Consider the following 19,389-nt stretch of genomic DNA (forward strand, 5'->3'; position numbering starts at 1 on the left):
CCTCTGTCAAATAAATAAATAAAATCTTTAAAAAAAAAAAAAAGAAGATGAAAATATCTGAGGGAAAATGATGTAACAGAAATAGAACTGCAATGATGCCTTTTCCTTATAAAACTAAGAAAGCTGGTAAGTTTCTCAGTTTCCACCATGGTGTTAGGGCATTGGTCTCTGTTTTATCGCTTTTGCTTGAGTTTAAAATCCTATCAAATTTTCTTACCTCTTAACCATAAAGAAAACATGATGGCATGAAGAGAAAATCCTGCCAGTTTAGTAAGTCCTAAAAAGCTAAAGAAAAAAATGAATCCAGAATTGTGCTTGTATTGATGAATTTGTTAATGGATGGATGGCAGTAATTAAACTGAAATCTAAATATTAACAAGAATCTTATTCAAAATGTTCTTCTCCCTGCCTTGAAGTCTTCCCCGGGTTAAGTTAATCAAGATGCTTGGAGACGTATGGTGACTAAGCTTCCTCTGGCTAAGAGAAAGTGTGTTTTGCTCTCTTTCCCTTGGCTAGTAATTACAAAAGCTGAAAGTACAGGCACAGTATAGTGAGACATATAACTTAAACTAAGTGGTTTTTATTCTTTCATGTTGGACACCCAGCCCAAGGCAAATTAGCTTTACTATAAATGCCACCACGGCTCATGGGAACCATTCAGGAGACAGGCACAGCTCACCAGGAGGCATTTCAGACGTCTGAGAGGCACAAGGTTTGCCCAACTGGCGTGAGTCACAGAGGAATAAGCTAATCCTAGGAACTCAGCAGTGGGCTGTTTTTTTAGGTCCTTCTGTTGGTAGCCTTTAAAGGGTCAGACAACTTCCAATAACGTAAGCTATTTTGGTGCTGAATGCGAAATAATAGGGGACTACTATCCACAGGAACCAACATATACCCAGTGGGATTTGGTTCAAAGTAAAAATAAAAACAGCATGCTTTTGTGACCGAGAAAGCCATGAAATAGGCACATTTAAAATTCTTAGACCCTGTTTCGTAAAGATGCAAAATGTTCTAAAATCAGTTGAAACATACAGAAAGGATGACACCAGCCTGGGAAGGGCAGCGAAGGAAGGAAGGAAGGAGAGGGGAAGCTGATGAGTCGGAATATTTATACAGAATGTGAAGCACCAGGGATCCTTCATCTACCATGTAAATACATGATCCCGATCCCAAGGGCTCAGAAATTAAGGAATGTTAAGCCTAGGATATGCAAAGAGATAGGATCTATTTGTTCTCAACAGTTTCACTGAATTATCCCTCCTAAATAAACAGCATTTCTATGGAAAGCTTAGTGTTTTGTTCAAGTTATTGGCTACATAGCCCTCCTCCCCCGTTTTTAAAGAGATGTAGAGTACGTACTATTGAGTGAAAAGACAAACATCCAGATAGATTGAAAGGAAGGAAAATATCTATGGCTTGTACCAAACAGCGAGCACTAAAGCAGAGTCATTGCCAAGGAAGTAAAACACAAGTCAAAGTTTAGAAGGTCAGGAGGACAGGGTGGACTCAAATCCCAAGTCACAACACATTCAACTCACAACTCATCTCCTGATCTTATACTAATTCCAAAGAACAAGCAGATTTAAATAAACAGTTCAAAAATACACTCGCTTATTTTAGAAAAAACAATAAACTTTTTGTTAGATTATTTGAATTAACCTTCAAATCAGAATTTTCAAAACCAGCACTGCATTTGAGAACTTTCTGATAAAAATGTTGACTTACAGAGCCTGGATGCTTTACTACCAAAAAGAAGCAAATCTGAAAGTATCTTTATCTCTAGTTAAACCAGCATTGTGAATTTGAAGAACGGTATTTAGGTCCTTAAACTAGTCTGCAACTCTTGCAACTTTTGTTTCAGAAGCATATAGTTAATATTTTTGTCCCCTTTCACAATCAACCACCTAAAGAGAAACAGTCATAAAACTGTCTGCCTTATTGGAGGAAAAATACTATAAAGGTGGAGGGCAATAACCACCAATAACCATATATTTATCTTTATCTACATTTAGTTTCCTTTAAACGTTTTTAGAACAGCAACAGATAGTTATATTCATAAGCTTAAGTAAGAGATTTCCTCCAAGTTCTGAAAAATATATACACCTATGCCCTCAAAACACTGTACATATCACTCATCCTACCTTTAGGAAGAAATTGAGCTTAATGTTAAAAGATTTCCTTGGATACTTTTAAGTAAAAGTAAATGATAAACAAAAGGAACTGAAGACAGGTTCTGAAAAAACAACTCAACTAAATGGAGTACAGGGTTTGACTGTATGTTTCCTCGAAAAGCAGTGAAAGCACTCAGTCCAGGTTTGCTATACGGAGAAGGTTCATGCAGTGAGTGGCAGGGGGCGGGCTTTCCTTTTAGAGCTCAAACGCAGGGAACCTGGCTTTTGTGGGCACTAGGAGGTCAGCCAGGAAATAGATTGTTCCAGCCATTCCTGAAGGAAGAAAAAGAGGCAGAAGTTATTACACCGAATGACTCCGTTTTATACAGTGGCTTCGTTCTGTAGCCTCCGCAAGACGACGATACTAACGGCAAGCCCTTCAAGGCCGGGGCTTCTGCGTGTGTTTATATGTGCTGCAGGTCAGCACCAGAGGAGGTCACCAGGGAGGTGCTCAGTCTCTTTGTCTGGGTGGAAGACAGGAAGGAGGGTTGAACCATAGAAGTTCAAGGCACGGCCCTGCCATTTATCACGTGTCAGCTCCTTCCCATGGCACCATGGGCCACTTACCTGTCTGAGCTTCGGTGTCCTCATTTGTGACATGAGAATAATGACGCGTGTATGTTTTTGCAGAGATGATTTACGATGGCATCTGCAAAATGCCGAGCGCATGCTTGGCTCCGGAGATGGCAGTCACCACTACGACTACTAGCATTAGGTCTGCCAGAGTCCACGTACTACTTGATTTTTAATAGTGAGTTTTCATATTAGGAAGTAAAGAAGTAATTCAAGAAATGACTATAAAATTAATTTGTTGACAAAGCTCAAGTTCAAATACATTGATTACCAAGCAGAGAAGTAGATGCTGACATTACAAGGCAACTAAGTACATGTGTGAAAATACCTTCGAAGAGGGAGAAGGGGGTGTCCGGTGTTCTGCAACCGTGTTCTCCGTAATCTAAGCACCACTCAGCAAACTGAAAGTGAGACCGAGGTAAATTATTGTAGTGACTTCTTCCAGAGACCCTCAAAAGTTGATAGAGATTATCCTTAAGAATTATTCTGAAAATCAAAAACTATCTTCAAGGCAGAAAAAAGGGGTTGATACAGAGAAACAGATGGTCTGAAAGACAGTATAAAACATGGGAGGGAGGAATTTTATGAACTGTCTGAGCCACCGTCTCCCCAGTTATCAAAGAAGTACGTCTTTCTTTTGTCCCCCCCATAAATGCTGTTGAGTAGAACTCTGTCCTCATACCAGAAAGCAAATTCAGTTGAATGGTTTTTGAGGGGTTTTCTTACGTAAGTGGATTTGGTCCACAGACTCATGGTTTAAAAGATAAACGAATCAAATCAGATTGAACTAGAGCCCTTTCTACAGTCTCCTGGGGAAGATGTTTTCTTTCTGACAGTTCTGATGCCTACCTTACAGGCCCTGTACAGGTACTTCTTATCCTGCGTGAGGTTGTAGAGCGCGAGGAAGGCGTAGGCATTCCCCGCAGTGCCGTGGCACAGCCCGTACCCCTTCCTCAGCAATCCGTACTGCCAGATCAGGTCGGCACACTGACAGGCGTCGTTGAGATACTGCTCCCCTTGGAATGTCTGCAGAGCCAAGGGGAAGTCTTACTACAAGGGATATAAAAGAATCTTCTCTTGACATTCCTTCCTGATGGGAAAGGAGGGGAAAGGGTGGAAGGGAGGTGAGATGGAGGTGGCTTGGCAAGAAAGGATAAGGGATTTAGAGCCAGAGAGATGGGTCGTGTCGGTGGGGACAAATTACAGAAGTTTACTAGCTTTGCTTTTTTTGCTTTTAAATAACAGCACATGAGCTTGCCCGTGCCATCTACATTCCATGTGTGTTCTGTGCTTACGGATGTAGGTGTTCCTGGAGAAGCAGCTCTATTTCACTTGTGACTTGCTATTATCATTAGTTACTCTGCAAAGGACCACGCGCCATCTTCTTTGGTTAACAATAATGCCCTTCACTATTAGGACATTTCTTTACATATTGGAGAAAAAACTGTTCAGAAAATTGATTACAAAAATGGATTTGTCAGAAAACTAGAGATCTACCTTTATAATCTTCTGAGGCCTCCCACATATTGATCAAAGACTCAAGAAATATTCTGAATAGACATTTCTACTATCTCATTGCAAACTAAGTGTTCTTAAAAGTAGAATAAGGCAGTTCAAAAAGTTTTTCCATTATATTCAACTTTCTGCAAGTAAAATTTGATATACTAAAAGCTTATTTAGAATATGAGATGCCAATGCTTGTTTATAGCCACAGACTTGTAATTTGTAGATCTGGCGCCAATGGACACAGATATCTTGGTTTACTTCTATTTTTTTTTCTTTCAAATAAAACCTTTTTCTTCTCTGATTATGGCTCTGCCATAGCATGCTTTTTAGAAATAGTATTTGCATTTCTTTTATTATAGTAAAATAAAGAAAATATAAAAATTACAATTTTAATCATTTGAAGTGTATAATTCAGTGGCATTAATTACCTTCACAATGTTGTATAATCATTACCACTATTTCCAAAACATTTTCATCACCCCCAAAAATCTCTGAACCCATTAAGCAATAATGCACTCCCACCCCAGCACCAGTCCCTGGTAACTTCTATTCTACTTTCTTTCTGCATGAATTTGCCTACTCTACATACCTCATACCAATCATCACACCATATAAATGGAATCATACAGTATTTGTCCTTTAGCATCTGGCTTATTTCACTTAGCATAATATTTCTAAGGTTCATGAATGTAGTATGGATCAGAAGTTCATTCTTTCATATGGCTCAATAATACTCCATTGTATATATGTATATATACACACACCACATTTTGTGCATCCATTCATCTGTGGACAGATACTTGAACTGTTTCCACCTTTTGGCTATTGTGAATAATGCTGCCGTGGAACATTTGTGTCCAAGTATCTATATAAATCCTCATGTTTAATTTTTTGCGTGTATATACCTAGGAGCTGAATGGCTGATTATATATTAATTCTATGTTTAATTTTTTGAGGAACTACCAAACTCTCTTCTATGGTAGCCATATCATTTTACAATCCTACGAGCAATGCCCATGAACGATTCTATTTTTTTTTAAAAATGTATTTATTTGAGAGAGAGAGAGAGAGAGAGAGCGGTGGGGAGGGGAAGAGGGAGAGGAAGAGAGAAATTTAAGCAGACTCTGCGCTGAGTGCGGAGTCCAACGTGGGGCTCAATCTCACCACCCCGAGATCATGACCTGAGCTGAAACCAAGAGTCGGACTTAACTGCGCCACCCCGGTGCCCAAGAAAGAGTCCCTTTTAAACTGAACTTCTGGGATACTTCTCTTGGCTCTGCCACTGATGCTATAATCTTGGCTATTCTGCCTTGTCAGTGAAGCAATCTCCTGATCTATGAAATAGTGTCTGCTCTGATAGGGATGGATACTGTGAGAACGAATTATAATCCATTCAGCAAAGGGACTGTAGGTCCAACAAGTAATTTATCTATTGCTCCTTTAAAGATTATGCATAAAAACAATTTTAAGTTATAGAATTTTAGGTTACATTTTCCAATTTATTTAGAAAATGGGAAAATCCACAGTACCTTATAGGCCTGGATGAGCATGTAGATCACGCCGGGTGAGCCGTGGCACCAGTGCACTAGAAGATCTCGACTATCATCCACACAAGGAGGATAATTGCCGGAAGGAAATTTCAGCCCGCAGACATAATCTACACTGGGCTTGACCAAACTCCGTAACTTCACATGGTTCACTTGAAGGCTGGGCTAAAAATGCGAAAGGGAATTATTAGTTCTGCTAAAGCAAACAGATCTTTCTAAACCTCAGGGATAAGTTGTGTGTGTGTGTGTGTGTGTGTGTGTTTTAAAGAGAGGGAGACAGAGAGAGAGGGGGTGGGAGGGACAGAGGGAGAGAGAGAATTAATCCTAAGCAGACTCCAACCCAGCGCAGGGCCCGATGCAGGGCTTGATCTCACGACCCTGAGATCATGACCTGAGCTGAAATCAAGAATCAGATGCTTAATCACCTGAGCCACCCAGGTGTTTTAAGCCAGAAAGGAAACACGACCAAAAGGAACTAAAAGTCATTAAAAGGTTTTGGATTCCATTCCAATTTTTTTTTTACCTATTGGAACATACCAAAATTAGGCTATCCATTAACTCTTGGGACTTTATGTACATGCGATTTTTCAATATTTATTGTTGTACACATACATATAAATAATTTTCCTAAGTCAGTGCATGAACGCAAGAGATGTTTCCTAAGATTTTAATACCTTAGGCATACTTTATTTTTTATTTTCAGTAGGCTCCACACTCAGCATGGAGCCCAATGCAGGGCTTGAACTCACCATCAAGACCTGAGCTGAGATCAAGAGTTGGACGCTTAACCAACTGAGCCACCCAGACACCCCAATTCCTTAATCATAATTTAAAAGCCACAAAGAGATGCATTAGACCATATAAGTGCAACTTTAATTTTCACATTTAGAGAAGTGGTAGATGTTTCCAATAAAAGAGGAAGCTAACAAGACAGGAGACCTGGAATCTAGATTCCAAACTGCTGCGTGACTCTAGATTAAGCCTTTCTGCAGAGGATTTGGGACTGACATTTATGCAGGATTATTCTGATACAATGATGTACAGATTTATAGGACGCACTAACATAAGGCATTTGAGCCACTTTTTTTTTTTTTTAAAGAATTTGGCCTTCTTTTTTTAAAAGATTTATTTATTTTAGAGAGAGAGAGAGCAAGCAAGCACAGGGGGAGGGGCAGAGGGAGAGGAAGAGAGAGAATCTCAAGCAGACTCCCCTCTGAGCACAGATCTGCCATGAGATCATGACCTGAGCTGAAAGCAAGAGTTGGACAGTCAATTGACTGAGTCACCCAGGCGTCCCGAGGCTCCATTTTTGTATAATGATTTAGTTTCTCCTTTTGGTCCTGTTCTTAATTCAATACACAGCTCACTTCTTCAAATAACAAATTCAAAGTGTTTTCCTTGTCAGGCGGGGGGTGGGCATGGGGGTGAGGGGGTAGCCCGTGGTGTGACGCACAGGTACTGAATGTGCACCAAGTTCTTCAGGGCACATACAGATTTCACTCTACCCAGAGAATACTGTTCAAGCTCAGTTTAAGATGCTGGAGTAAAATGAGTGGATCCTCCTCAAATTTGTGGGACTTATCCAAAGTGGGCTACAAATAATATTGTTTTATGTTTATGACATTATGATAAAACATAATATTATATTTTATGTTTAATATTTTTATTTATGTTTATGATACGTAAGTACCCACTGGAACGGACTTTCAGTATTAAAAGCTGAATCGTTTCAAAGAGACAATAATCTGCCAATGGAAAACTCTGGATGTAGGTTTCCAGATTTCTCCCTGCCACCAAAAGAAGGCAGCTGGAAGTACGATGACTCCTCATGTGCTTCGATGTAAGGTCATGAGGCTGTCCAGTTACTGACATATATGACTCTAATTCACCTCGAAACTGCAAAATACATGAACTCTCCTTTCCTGAAAACTTAAGAATATATATTTACTCCTGGAAATAGAGAGCCAGTGGAGGTTTATGCCAGAAAAATAAAGGAGTCTAAGTCTGAATTATCAAACCCCCTCATTATAAAAATTCTAATTGAGAAGTGCAGAACAAATACAAAAGTTGGTCTCTTACTGCCACTAACACTCAAAGTGTGACTTTGCATTCCAAAAAGCAATAATAACCTTGAGGTTTTCAGCTTCGTTGTCATTGTTTAGTTACAGGGAGACGGAAGGTCTGACATTGATTTTGCATTATTGCAGCCAGCTACTCAACCAGCTAATAGTATGTATATCCGAGCACTCATGTTGAACATATTAATGAAACATTTTTCTTTATGCTGCATTGTACTTTGGGAAGGTGAGGGGGGCACCTCTGCTGCCATTAAAAATCAATTTTCTTTTGCTATGAATTCTTATTCACAAGGGCCAATTTCTCTTTAAAGAGAGCTAAATAAGCCCCTGGAAGTGATGCTCTCATGAGAAGTCCTCTTCTGACCTCCCCTTCCAGGTTATGCTTGCTGTAGTAAATCCTACTTGTCCTCAGCCTATTTGACTTTGGCTGATGTCTCCCAATAGTATTAGATCCAAAGAACGGCTGGGCATAACGCATTCAGCTATTTTTCAGTAAGTTACACAAGATCCATCGAAAAGGCTCTATGGCTTTGCTCTCCAAGTGAGCCGGAGGCAGCTTATGCTCATTTGTTTTCTATTGATTTTGTTCTTACTTTTGGAATTTGTTTCAGTGGGTGGTGTCTAATGTTATGCAATAATATTAATTCAAGGCATCTGCTGAAAGAGCAGAGCAGAAGGCACTTCATATAGAAGTACAGGTAGGTCAAAACACTTCAGTCTGCAAAGCTGCACAAGGCAGGCAAGTACGGTCACCTACAAATCAGACATCATCCCACGGCACAGTGCCTTTTATATTTATACACTTTAAAATGCACTCTGGCAAACATTGCCCTTGTTTGTCGAGACCAGGAAATTGCAAGGAGAGTGAGGCAGTGGTCAAAAGAATGAAAAGTGGTGGGGGCGGGGGGAGGGCGCCCCGGTCTTCTCACCCTGGCCAGGACAGTTAGCAAGCGCATTTCTCAGTTTCACCTTCTTCACCTCTTACCTGCATCAGGAAGTAATAAATTCCTGCCAGGCCATGAGCAGCCCCCACATAATATTCTTGGTACCATTCATACATCAGTGGAGTCTTTGCTGTGAAGTTTCTCTCTCTGGCTAGGGTCTCTCCAGAGGTTAAGACTGTTTCACAAATCTACAGGGAGAAAACCGATCAAAATAATGAGAGAATCAAAATAAAAATCTTCCTGATGGAGGTAAGGAACTTTTTGCTAAGAGGTATGGAGAACATGGTGAATCAGACAGGATCTTCCGGCCACGGAAGGAATTCCACGCTCAGAAGGCAGGGGTGACTGTATTCTGCCTAAAAGGGAGATATGGAAATTCTGAACTCTTTACTGGAGCTTATGAGAATTCACTTGACAGAGGAAAGCATAAATTCCTTCAGGCACGAAAGGAGACATCTGCACCTGGGAGGTGAAATCTGGCCCTCGTCTTCCGAAGGGCCGTGACATTCTCAAACGGAGCAGGCTGGACGGCTCACTCCCAGTCACCCTCTAAGTGTCTCCTACAGCACTCAGCATGACGCTGTCAGCTCTCTGATCCCACCTGACCTTTAGAGGCCAACACACACCTTCCTTCTACCTGGGGTATGCTAACTGGAGAAACAAAACTGATAGTGCAGGCAGATAACAACTGGGATCCTAACAAGACTCCAAAAAGCACAAAAATGTGGTACCTGCTGAATATGGCTTTGAGGAATCTTTTCCACTCCAAAGTTCTTATTCACAAAGAGAAGAGCATAGATGTAGCCCATTCGTCCATAGAGCATTTCATTTGGAGCACGGAGGTCAATCTTATTTAGGTGAATTAGCCTGGCAATAAAAATATATGCCTAAGATAACTTGAAAGGTATTGAGTAGTGGTAGATACTTAAAAATGGTACATTTAAAAAATACACACACACAAATATATATTTAAGTACTATACATTAAATTACTATTATAGTTATTTTTTTTAAAGATTTTATTTATTTGAGAGAGAGAGAAAGAGAAAGATAGAGAGAGCAGGAGTGGGGAGAGGAGGAGAGGGAGAAGCAGACTCCTTGCTGAGCAGGGAGCCCGATGCGGGACCCCAGGATCATGACTTGAGCCGAAGGCAGATGCTTAACCAACTGAGCCACCCAGGCGCCCCACTATTATAGTTCAACATTTTAAATATATGAAAGTTAATTTAATATATAAAAGAACAATTATCATATATTAATATTATAAATTATATTATTATACATTAAGTGGGCTGACTCAGACTACAAAGGGTAGTCAGGCTTCAAAAATTAACCCTCAACTAAATTTTTCTTCAGTTCACAATGGAACTGACAGACAAATTCAAAGTATAAAAGAAAAGGCATGTGTGGCTGAGGCTACCTGGAGCCTCCCTAGTTCCTTTGGAGGTATGCCCTAAGACCAGCAACTGGGGCCAGAGAAGCTAAGAACGGCTTCCCAGTACAGCATTTAGTCTGGAAAAGGACTCAGCCAACCTCAAAAGGTCATCTATTTCCATAAAATGAAAAGCCTGCTTCACTCCCAGTTACCTCCTTCTTTGGTCTATTTCTTAATACAGCATCAGGCCCACCTGAAGTGTTTCTGTACGGCAGCCTGACCCACCAAAATTGGTAAAACGTGCAAATGCCAGAGTTATCAGTCAGCCTCCCTGTCTTCCCAGTCTCCCCCTTCCAGTCCTTTTCAGAATAACCACAGTTACCAAATTCTTGGATATTCCTAGAATTTCTTTATGCACATGTAAGCATCACTATGCATATCTATAAACATCTCCCCAAATGTTCTGTGGTTTGCTATTTAACAATACATCTTGACAAACATTCTGTATCAGAGTAGGCTCATTCTTTATCATAGCTGCATAGTATTCCACTGAATGGCTATAATTTATTAATTCTCTATTGATAGACTCAGTTCAGCTTTTCAGAAAAGTTGTTTTTGGTTTTGGCTCCAGATAGGATGGAGTAGGCACACGCCACCTGCCTGTCCCGGTAAATGCAGCTCCAAGACCTGGAGAGAACGCACAAAGCAGCTACGTGAGGACTCTAAACAGTCAACAGTAGCAGGCAGAGTGGGGAAGACCAGAATTTGAAGCACCACCAAACCAGTGAGTTTACCATATTTTTGCCAATGGTATTCCCCTGGCTTGAATTCAGAACAGCCTCAAACCTGGAAGTGGGCACCAAGGGCTGAAAGAGAGTGTCCCAGAAGAAACGCTTTAGTTCTGTCTCAAGAAGGAATGAGAAAGGGAACTCCTAATATCAGAGAAGTGCGTAAAGCCCCTCAGTTTTCTTTATGTTTCCTTGTTTTCTGTTTTCTCACACCCCAGGCCACAAGCAATCTCATGGGGGCAGCAGAAATGAAGGCAAGAGGAGCCTACAGAAGCCACGTCAGATGGGAGGAGTTGTGGTCCCAGTAGGGTGGGTGGACCCCCACTGCTTCACTTCTCTCTCGCCTCCCCATCATTTTGGCCCCAGAGATATAGGCACAGTCGTGCGACTACTTGGCAGAGTGGGGTAACCAAAGCCCCAGATTTCCTTCCAGAGAACCAACATGGGAAGCCCCAGGAAACCAGAAAGCAGGTGAGATTCAGAGGGAAATAAGCTCAGGAAAGCAACCATATTTGCAGTCTAAACTCAGAGAATGAACCTTTCTTCTTTTTGAGGGGGGTTGGGGGGATGGAGAGGGGGTAGGAAAGCAAATATGATAGGTAGGGAAAATGTTTTTGTTATTTGGATTTTTAAAAAATATTTTATTTATTTATTTGACAGAGAGAGAGAGAGACAGTGAGAGAGGGAACACAAGCAGGGGGAGTGGGAGAGGGAGAAGCAGGCGTCCCGCTGAGCAGGGAGCCCGATGCAGAACTCGATCCCAGGACCCTGGGATCATGACCTGAGCTGAAGGCAGACACCTAACGACTGAGCCACCCAGGCGCCCCATGTTATTTGGATTTTTATCACATGAAATTTTGAAAACACATCTCCATTATCTCTATATTTTCCTATATATTTAATGTGACACCATTTAAGTTATTACAACATAATTTTTGGTAAGACTTGAGAAAATGACTCCAGCACACTGGAAAAGTATGAGGGAAGAGCCAGGGAATTTCAGGAAAAGAGCAGTAATGAGAGGACATCAGTCCTACCAAATAATGGCTTTGTCATCAGGTAGCTAAGGACACTAAACACACTACCTGATGACAAAGCCATTATTGGGTTGTACAATTCTCTTGTTAAAGTAGTTCAGCATAAGCAGTGCCTGTGCACGTATCTCATCGAACTTTAGTCTATGCACTAGGAATTATAAGCATGTAAGCAGTATGCTTCTAAGTATGTTTATAAGCTTAGTATAACATAAGCACTATGATAAGCATCTGAAGTATCCAAAATCACACCCCTGGGGGGACGTTATATCTGAAGTGTTCTGATCCAGAATCACCATTCAGAGGTGGCACTTCAAATAACTTTATCAAAATCTACACCAGAGGATTTGCTGATAAGTATAGGAAAAAAATGTTAGCAGGTGGCTTTTTATTGGTGGAATGAGTGGTGAAGATAGGTGGAAGGTCTGGGAGAGGGGAGAGGCTCTACTACTGCTGGTTGATGAACAAGACCTAATACGCTGTCTGGGGACAGCGTGGCTTTCTCCGAGCCACAAGAACAGGGCAGGAGACTACTTGCGTGTATGTGTGTATATCTTCTTCCTAATCAATGTTTATATACTTGGTTTATTTGGCAGAATTTGGTCTACTGCTTGTGCTTTCATGAGGGGGTAAAAAGCTCCTACTGCTAATTTCTGGAGGCCACCAATAGCTACAAAAAAACCCCCAAAAACAAACAGGCAAACAGAAACCTAACAAATACGGCCACCAAGCTATAACCAACAGGTATATGGAGAACAGTCCTTGCTCCCAAGAGAGGGCACTCGTGAAAGTGCAGATAACTCCCCTCTCCCAACCCTCCCCTCCACTTCCATAAACCAGCGGTGAGGGTAGGGAAACACTCACAATTTGAAATGAAAAAGCCATGTTTTAATAACCAGAATGAGATGCTTTTAGTGACTGAGAAGGGCTAACACTTATGAAACAGACTGAGAAAAAGCTATAAAAGTATCCTTAAGGGAATTCACTCCCCATCAGGAAAAGAGGGGTGTGAAAAAGCATGGTGGGCTGCAGTTACTGACAAAGTTATATTACACCTCAACAAATGGAGGGATCTTATCAAATTGGTTAAACATAGTATAAATATAAGCAATAAACTCACAGTGGAATAGTCAATATCTTAGGAATAGGGACATGGTGGCCCAAGGTTACTTTTCATTTTCTTGTATACTTTGAGTTTTTACCCAATGTTAACAGGGCTGTCTGGATGGTAGAATTATGGGCCATTTTGTTTTCTACTTCAGTATCATACGTGGACACACACACCCCTAATATTTTTAAAGAACTTAAACACATTTATTAAGAAAAATTCTATTTTTTTCTCATGCTACAACTGACAGTTCAGTAATGTTCAGATCTTAAGAATTAATAAAATCTTTTTACTAGATACAAACTCAACTGCTGTAGTAAACAGAAGGAATATCTCAGAGGTTTAAGAATTTATTATCAAGTTTTAACGTAAACATATCAAATCGCATAGAATTTACATATAAAAAGCACTTTACTTTTATGAAAGCAATTGAATTATTCAAAAAGAAAAATTCCTGTGAATTTTTTTAAACAAATGGCTCTACGGAAGTTACTTGGGACAATTACTGCATGAACTCCAAAGATGTCCTCACCTACATGTGTTTGAACCACATTTCCTTTATTTGCCAACCTTATGGATTGTATTACCCCTAGGTGGCGATAAATAATTAGCATTCCAATTATTTTGCAGCCAAACTCACTTGCTTTTGGGAAGTTTAAAGTAGACGACAAATACCTTTCAAATACTTGAAAATGAAGTATTGCTTAGAGCATTTGTTAAAATAATACTTTACAGTTTAGGGTAAGAAAGGAAATATTCCCTTTTTTTCTAGATTTAAATTTAAGTCATTAAAACTCCTGAGCTGGGTCTGATGATTACTAAAGGTAGGACTTTAACTGCAGGGTTTACATGCTATATTCTCAAGATAAAGTGAAGAAATGATAGCACATTTGTAAATCATAAAGGTCATTTTATGTGTTTTCAAAAACTCTCAAACCCAGAAGCACATCATTGCAGCTCCATTTGTTTTGCTACACTGATATTAACAGCAACCAATCTTCAGAAGAGACATGTCACTGAAATGTCACTGAAGGAAGAATGGAAACATACAAAATCAGGATAGTTCTGCTCCACTCCCGGCAATAATTCCCCAGGGTGTTACTCTTGAGGGGAGTTTTTACCTTGTATCATCTAAAGGTTTGTAACTTCTAAAAAAGAAGTCCTTTTCTTACTCATCACACTACAAAAGAGAGTATACACTTTCTGACCAGAAAGCCGAAACCCTTTGTCCTTCTGAATAGTGGCCCCACAGCACTAAGTCTGTCGGGTTAGTGACTTAGTCGGGTCTGTAAATAGGCAACACTCTCTGAGTAGTGGCACCAACTCTCTGTGCAGAAGGAAGGTGAAAAGGAACACTGTACAAATCAACCAGCAGGAAAAATGAGTGCTATTGATTGTCTTCCTTGCCACCTGTCCCAGCCAACTGCAGGACATTCTGAACACGAACAGACACGCGTGCACACCTGCACTCACACTCCTTTTTGGGGAGTCACAGACTCCTCCAAAAAAGTGTAGATGTTCTCTCCATGCTGCATACAATTTGGGAATTTTATACCTTTGGAAGCCCAAAGATTCTCAGGGCCCCAAAGTTAAGACTCCCTATCTTAGGGAAACATTGACTTCTTTGATCTCTAAAACTCAAAATTAGGATTCTGAAAGACTATTATATGAAGAAACTATAGGAAAGGTAAGCTGAAAAATGATGTTGGTGGTGAGCGCAACACAGAGGCCACACAGAGAATGTGAGGGTCTCTGAGAGCTCCAAAGGCCTAGGTGAGAGGAGAAAGAAGGTTCAGTAAAAAGTAAAACCACCAAGTGGGTTTATTAAGTATCTCATGACATCAAGTCATTTCAATTGAGTTGCAAAGACTTATAGATTTTTCCCTTAAATGGGAGGAGATGTGAAAGCAATTTACACATAATTCCTTTCTTCTTCCTGTTCTGCCATAAACTCTAGAAATCTGAAAAATCAAAACTGTGGCCATAAATGGCCTACTTTCCTTTCATTATCTGCATTCTATATGTCTAACCTTAACAAATCCACTGGCTATAAATAAAATACTGTTGAAACATTGTAAAAGTTTTGAAAAAGATATAAATAACAAAAACACCTTTGTTATCAGGTATCAAAAAATTTTAGTTTATTTGCAAGACTGTTTTATAATAAACCAATATTAATATATGGTACTATGCCCCAAGACTGTTTCTTACAATAGTAGGCCCTAAAATGTCATGAGGAAAAGGGTTGTCTACTTGACAGGTTTGACAAATTCCACTCCCTAGAGTCGCCGGAGTTTCCCCCATGTGTCAAAAGCTACTGATGACTAAGCAGCCAGTAAAGGTGCATGTTTAACTTTGCTTAGATAGTGTTTCCCAAGTCTGAATACACAGATCTTGTTTTTTTTTTTCACACAGCAAACTATTACTATCTGGCTGTACATGAACTGAGAAAGGCTAGCACGACATATAAAATACTGGGACCACTACAGCTTATTTTGATACTTAAGAGTGACTCACTGAATGAGACTTCCTTCCCAGCCACTAAAGCAGATGTGTGGCTAATGGCCTTAAACTGGCTGTGCAAAGAAAGAGAAAGGTAGTTTCTGTGTTGCAAAGTTAGATGGTGCATGCATTTGTCAAAACTCAGCAAATATACATAAAACTTGGGCAGCTCATTGTGCGTAAACTTTACATCAAAAGAAGAAAACTAAACAGATATTGAACTCTAGTAAATGCTATATATGCTTTAATATTTAGAAGGGTACTGATGTCTACAAACCACTCTGAAGTGCATCCTCCGCCCCCAAAAGGATTAATAACGGATAGATGGATTGGATATGTGATAAAGCAAGTAGAGAAAAATGTTAATGGTAGAATCTATGTGGGTAGATATATAGTAGTCATTGTTGTTTCAACATTTCTGCATGTTTGAAATTTTTCATAAAATTTTGAGGGGGAGAAAAAACTCTAGTTATTAGAATTTTAACCCAGAAGTCTATTAATGAGTGAATAACATAATATAATAAAAATATTATTATGCAAAAAAGTCTATTAATGAAATACATACCACTGTACAGTGTAAAATTAACCAAAGATCCTTCACAAATAAAATCAGTGATGATAATACCATTCTAATAGTAACTTATAAGAAAAAGTAGTGGGAATCAAAAACCATGGTCAAACTGGAGACAATCACTGATTAAAATGCTGCTGGACCCAATTAAAAAATGGGTGAGAGACCTTAACAGACACTTCACCAAAGAAGCAATACTAATGGCACGGAAGTGTATAAAAAGATGCTTCACCTCCTACGTCATCAGGGAAATGCAAATTAAAACAAGACACCACTACACATCTACTAGAATGGCCGAAATCTGGAACCCTGGCAAGGATGTGGAGCACGAGGAACTTTCATTCATTGCTGGTGGGAACGCAAAATGGTACAGCCACTTCGGAAGACAGTTTGGAAATTCTTACCCTTACAATATGATCCAGCAATTGTGCTCCTTGATATTTACCCAAAGGAGCTGTAAACTTGTGTCTGCACAAAAACCTACAGAATTGGATGTTTACATTAGCTTTATTCATTAACTGCCAAAACTTGAAAGCAACCAAGATGTCCTTCAGTTGGTGAACAGATAAACTATGGTACATCCAGACAACGGACTATTACTCAGTGCTAAAAAGAAATGAGATCGCATACCTTGAAAAGACATGGAGGAACCTTAAATATATATTACTAAGTGAAAGCCAATCTGAAAAGACTACATATTGTAATGTTTCCAACTATGACATTCTGGAAAAGGCAAAAGTATGGAGACAGTAAAATGCTCAACGGTTGCCAGGGGTCAGGAAGCAGGGAAGAAGGATTAACAGGCAGAGCACAGTGGATTTTTCAGGGCAGCGAAACTACTCCATATGACAATATAATGATGGATACATGTCATTATACATTTGTCCAAACCCACAGAATGCACAACACCAAGATGTAACTAATACAACTAATATAAACTATGGACTCTGGGTGATACCGATGTGTCAGCGTACGCCCGCCCACTGTAACAAGTGTATCACTCCAGTGGGGAATGTTGATACTGGCTATGCACATGTGGGGGCTAGTGGGTATAGGAGAAATCTCTGTACCTTCTTCTCAGTTTTTCTATGAACTGAAAATTGCCCTAAAAAGTAAAGGCTATGAAACAACAAAACACAGCCAAAAACCTTTGGTGGAATTGCAACTCTCTGCGTGTAAACACGCTCAGTGGGAGCCTAACAACACTCACTGCATGCAGAGCTGCACGGCAGCCCGATTTCTTAATAGAATTCTTCCTGTTCGACAAACTCTAGTAAAACAGTAATTGTAGTTTATTAGTACACAAGTTCAGTAATTATTCATCATTCACAAGCTTCTAGTGGGCTACCCCGATCTCTATTAAAAATAAAAATCTGGATTTGCATGTGATTTGCTCCTAAGAAAAGCAATTTTGAGTCAGTTTGTAGTCCATGAGGAGGCCTTCCCCCTCCCACCGCAGGAAATGAACCACATTTGTCAAATTATTGATCTTGGATAGCACCTTGGATTCATAATCCCAGGATTAGGCTTCTGATCTCATTTTTGTTATTAAACTGATATTTGATCTGGTGTGTGTCAGTGTCACGACATCTCACAATAAAATAGGACTATAATGGTTGTTCCTTAACTACATCGGAATGATGTGTGATGGGTGATCAAATGACAGCAGTAAGATTTACTGCTGAGGGAAAAGTAACTTCACTAAAATGTTCTCTTGCTAACATACAGAATTAATAATAATGACACCTCGATAATAATCCTCAAAAGATACATGATTACCGGGTGATGCAGTCTTCCGCCTGCTTCTCATTGTTCATCTTGTGATACACCACCGCGCCCACGGCCAGGGGGCCTGCATCCCCGCAGAGGAAGGTGATGGAACGCTTGGTCAGACTGTTCAGACTTTGCTTTACATAGCGATGGGCCATCTGGAGGTAAGCGGGGTCCCCGAACACATCATGGAGATGTAAGTAAAGCAGAGCGATACCTGAGAAACAAAAAGAAAATAACGTAAAGATGAGGAACGGACTCGTGACTGTATTGTTCTGGTGTGTTGCCAACTCGGCAGCGTTGATTGTTGATAAACCATAACACATATGTCAACTCTCCGGAGGTTCAGATGACCTTGGTTCTAGACGCAGCTTAATTAGCAAGCAGCTCTAAGACCCAGACCCAGGCACCTGCTGTTTCTTCAGCATTGCAACCATAATAAGAGACACTCTGAGACCCTCAAAGAACTCTGACCTAAGTTTATTACTAATCCTTGTCCTACTCCGACTATTGTGTGTTGATGTATTATTCTTGATGGTTACATGAAAGGTTATCAAAACAACGGTTCTAAACAGTCACCTGTTTATTTAACAAATAATCATTTACTTAATAAACAAGTAGTATTTGCTCCTGCAAGCTAAAATAAAGACTATGGAGTGAAAAACTCAATTTCTCTTTATAAATAAGTTAAGTTTTTGAGTGAGAAGGTAGGTAGAGTAACCAAATTCCCTACTCCCGTATTGTTCCAGGCAGGGATTATAAGAAAACTACTAAGTTATGTGAGATCTGAGAAAATAAATTCAATTCCTCCTTAATTTTTTTTTTTCTCTGCCAAGGACCAGGCCACTTTACGAATAATACTGTAAAAACTGCCAATGATTTTTTTGCTTCAGGCTGTACTCGATTTGCTTCTTATCCTGCTCTTGAAGCCTGCTATATATATAATTGAGGCGTTGTCTGAATGTCCTTATTCCAAATGCCTGTCACAGTAGATAGAAACTTCCCTCTGAAGCTGACTGGTCTCAGGGCAGACTCAAAGATGTGGAGTAGGGAACCTGCCTGCCTGCAGCATTTCCAGAAACTCATTTCTCCCCTTAAAGTACATTTTCCATCTCATTTACCATTTTTAGAAGATACAGAGCCTCTGTTTAAATCTAAATTAATAGAGCCCATCTCTTCATGGATTTCAGTGCAGTAAAAATGCAGTCTGCAAAATTACTTTTCACTGTACTGAGGACAATTTTAAATTTAGATAGTTTTCTCATTTTGCATGGGTAATCTCCAAAGCTTTGTGCTACAGACAATTCAATTTCACATGTATATTAAGGCCAAATTTTCATTTCCTGCCAAAGTTAATAACCTTGTCTGCTCTTTCAAAGTGGCTTGGTGTTACTAATTCCACAAGCTGATGATCAGACATACC

At 39.9% G+C, this 19,389-nt stretch overlaps 1 protein-coding gene and 1 long non-coding RNA gene across 3 annotated transcripts in view; one reads left to right on the forward strand and one right to left on the reverse strand.

The window, feature by feature from the left end:
• LOC105238945 overlaps positions 1-18,058 on the forward strand; it is a 141,681-nt gene extending 123,623 nt beyond the window's left edge. Inside the window, exons 6-8 of one of the 2 annotated variants that reach the window (XR_004623612.1) lie at positions 10,825-10,977; positions 11,200-11,452; positions 17,925-18,058. This is a non-coding gene — a long non-coding RNA (uncharacterized LOC105238945). Of the gene's footprint in view, positions 1-10,824; positions 10,978-11,199; positions 11,641-17,924 lie in introns of those variants that run through there. The other variant, XR_004623611.1, reaches the window with a different exon arrangement.
• LANCL1 (LanC like 1) overlaps positions 55-19,389 on the reverse strand; it is a 36,944-nt gene continuing 17,609 nt past the window's right edge. Inside the window, exons 4-10 of the mRNA XM_019802912.2 lie at positions 17,976-18,183; positions 9,551-9,686; positions 8,861-9,007; positions 5,780-5,962; positions 3,594-3,770; positions 3,073-3,145; positions 55-2,444 (exon numbers count right to left, since the gene is read on the reverse strand). Coding sequence (XP_019658471.1) covers positions 2,368-2,444; positions 3,073-3,145; positions 3,594-3,770; positions 5,780-5,962; positions 8,861-9,007; positions 9,551-9,686; positions 17,976-18,183 — 1,001 coding nt within the window. The 3' untranslated portion in view covers positions 55-2,367. The remainder of the gene's footprint in view (positions 2,445-3,072; positions 3,146-3,593; positions 3,771-5,779; positions 5,963-8,860; positions 9,008-9,550; positions 9,687-17,975; positions 18,184-19,389) is intronic.

Source organism: Ailuropoda melanoleuca, chromosome 2 (genome assembly GCF_002007445.2).
Source record: "Ailuropoda melanoleuca isolate Jingjing chromosome 2, ASM200744v2, whole genome shotgun sequence".
Classification (NCBI taxonomy): domain Eukaryota; kingdom Metazoa; phylum Chordata; class Mammalia; order Carnivora; family Ursidae; genus Ailuropoda; species Ailuropoda melanoleuca.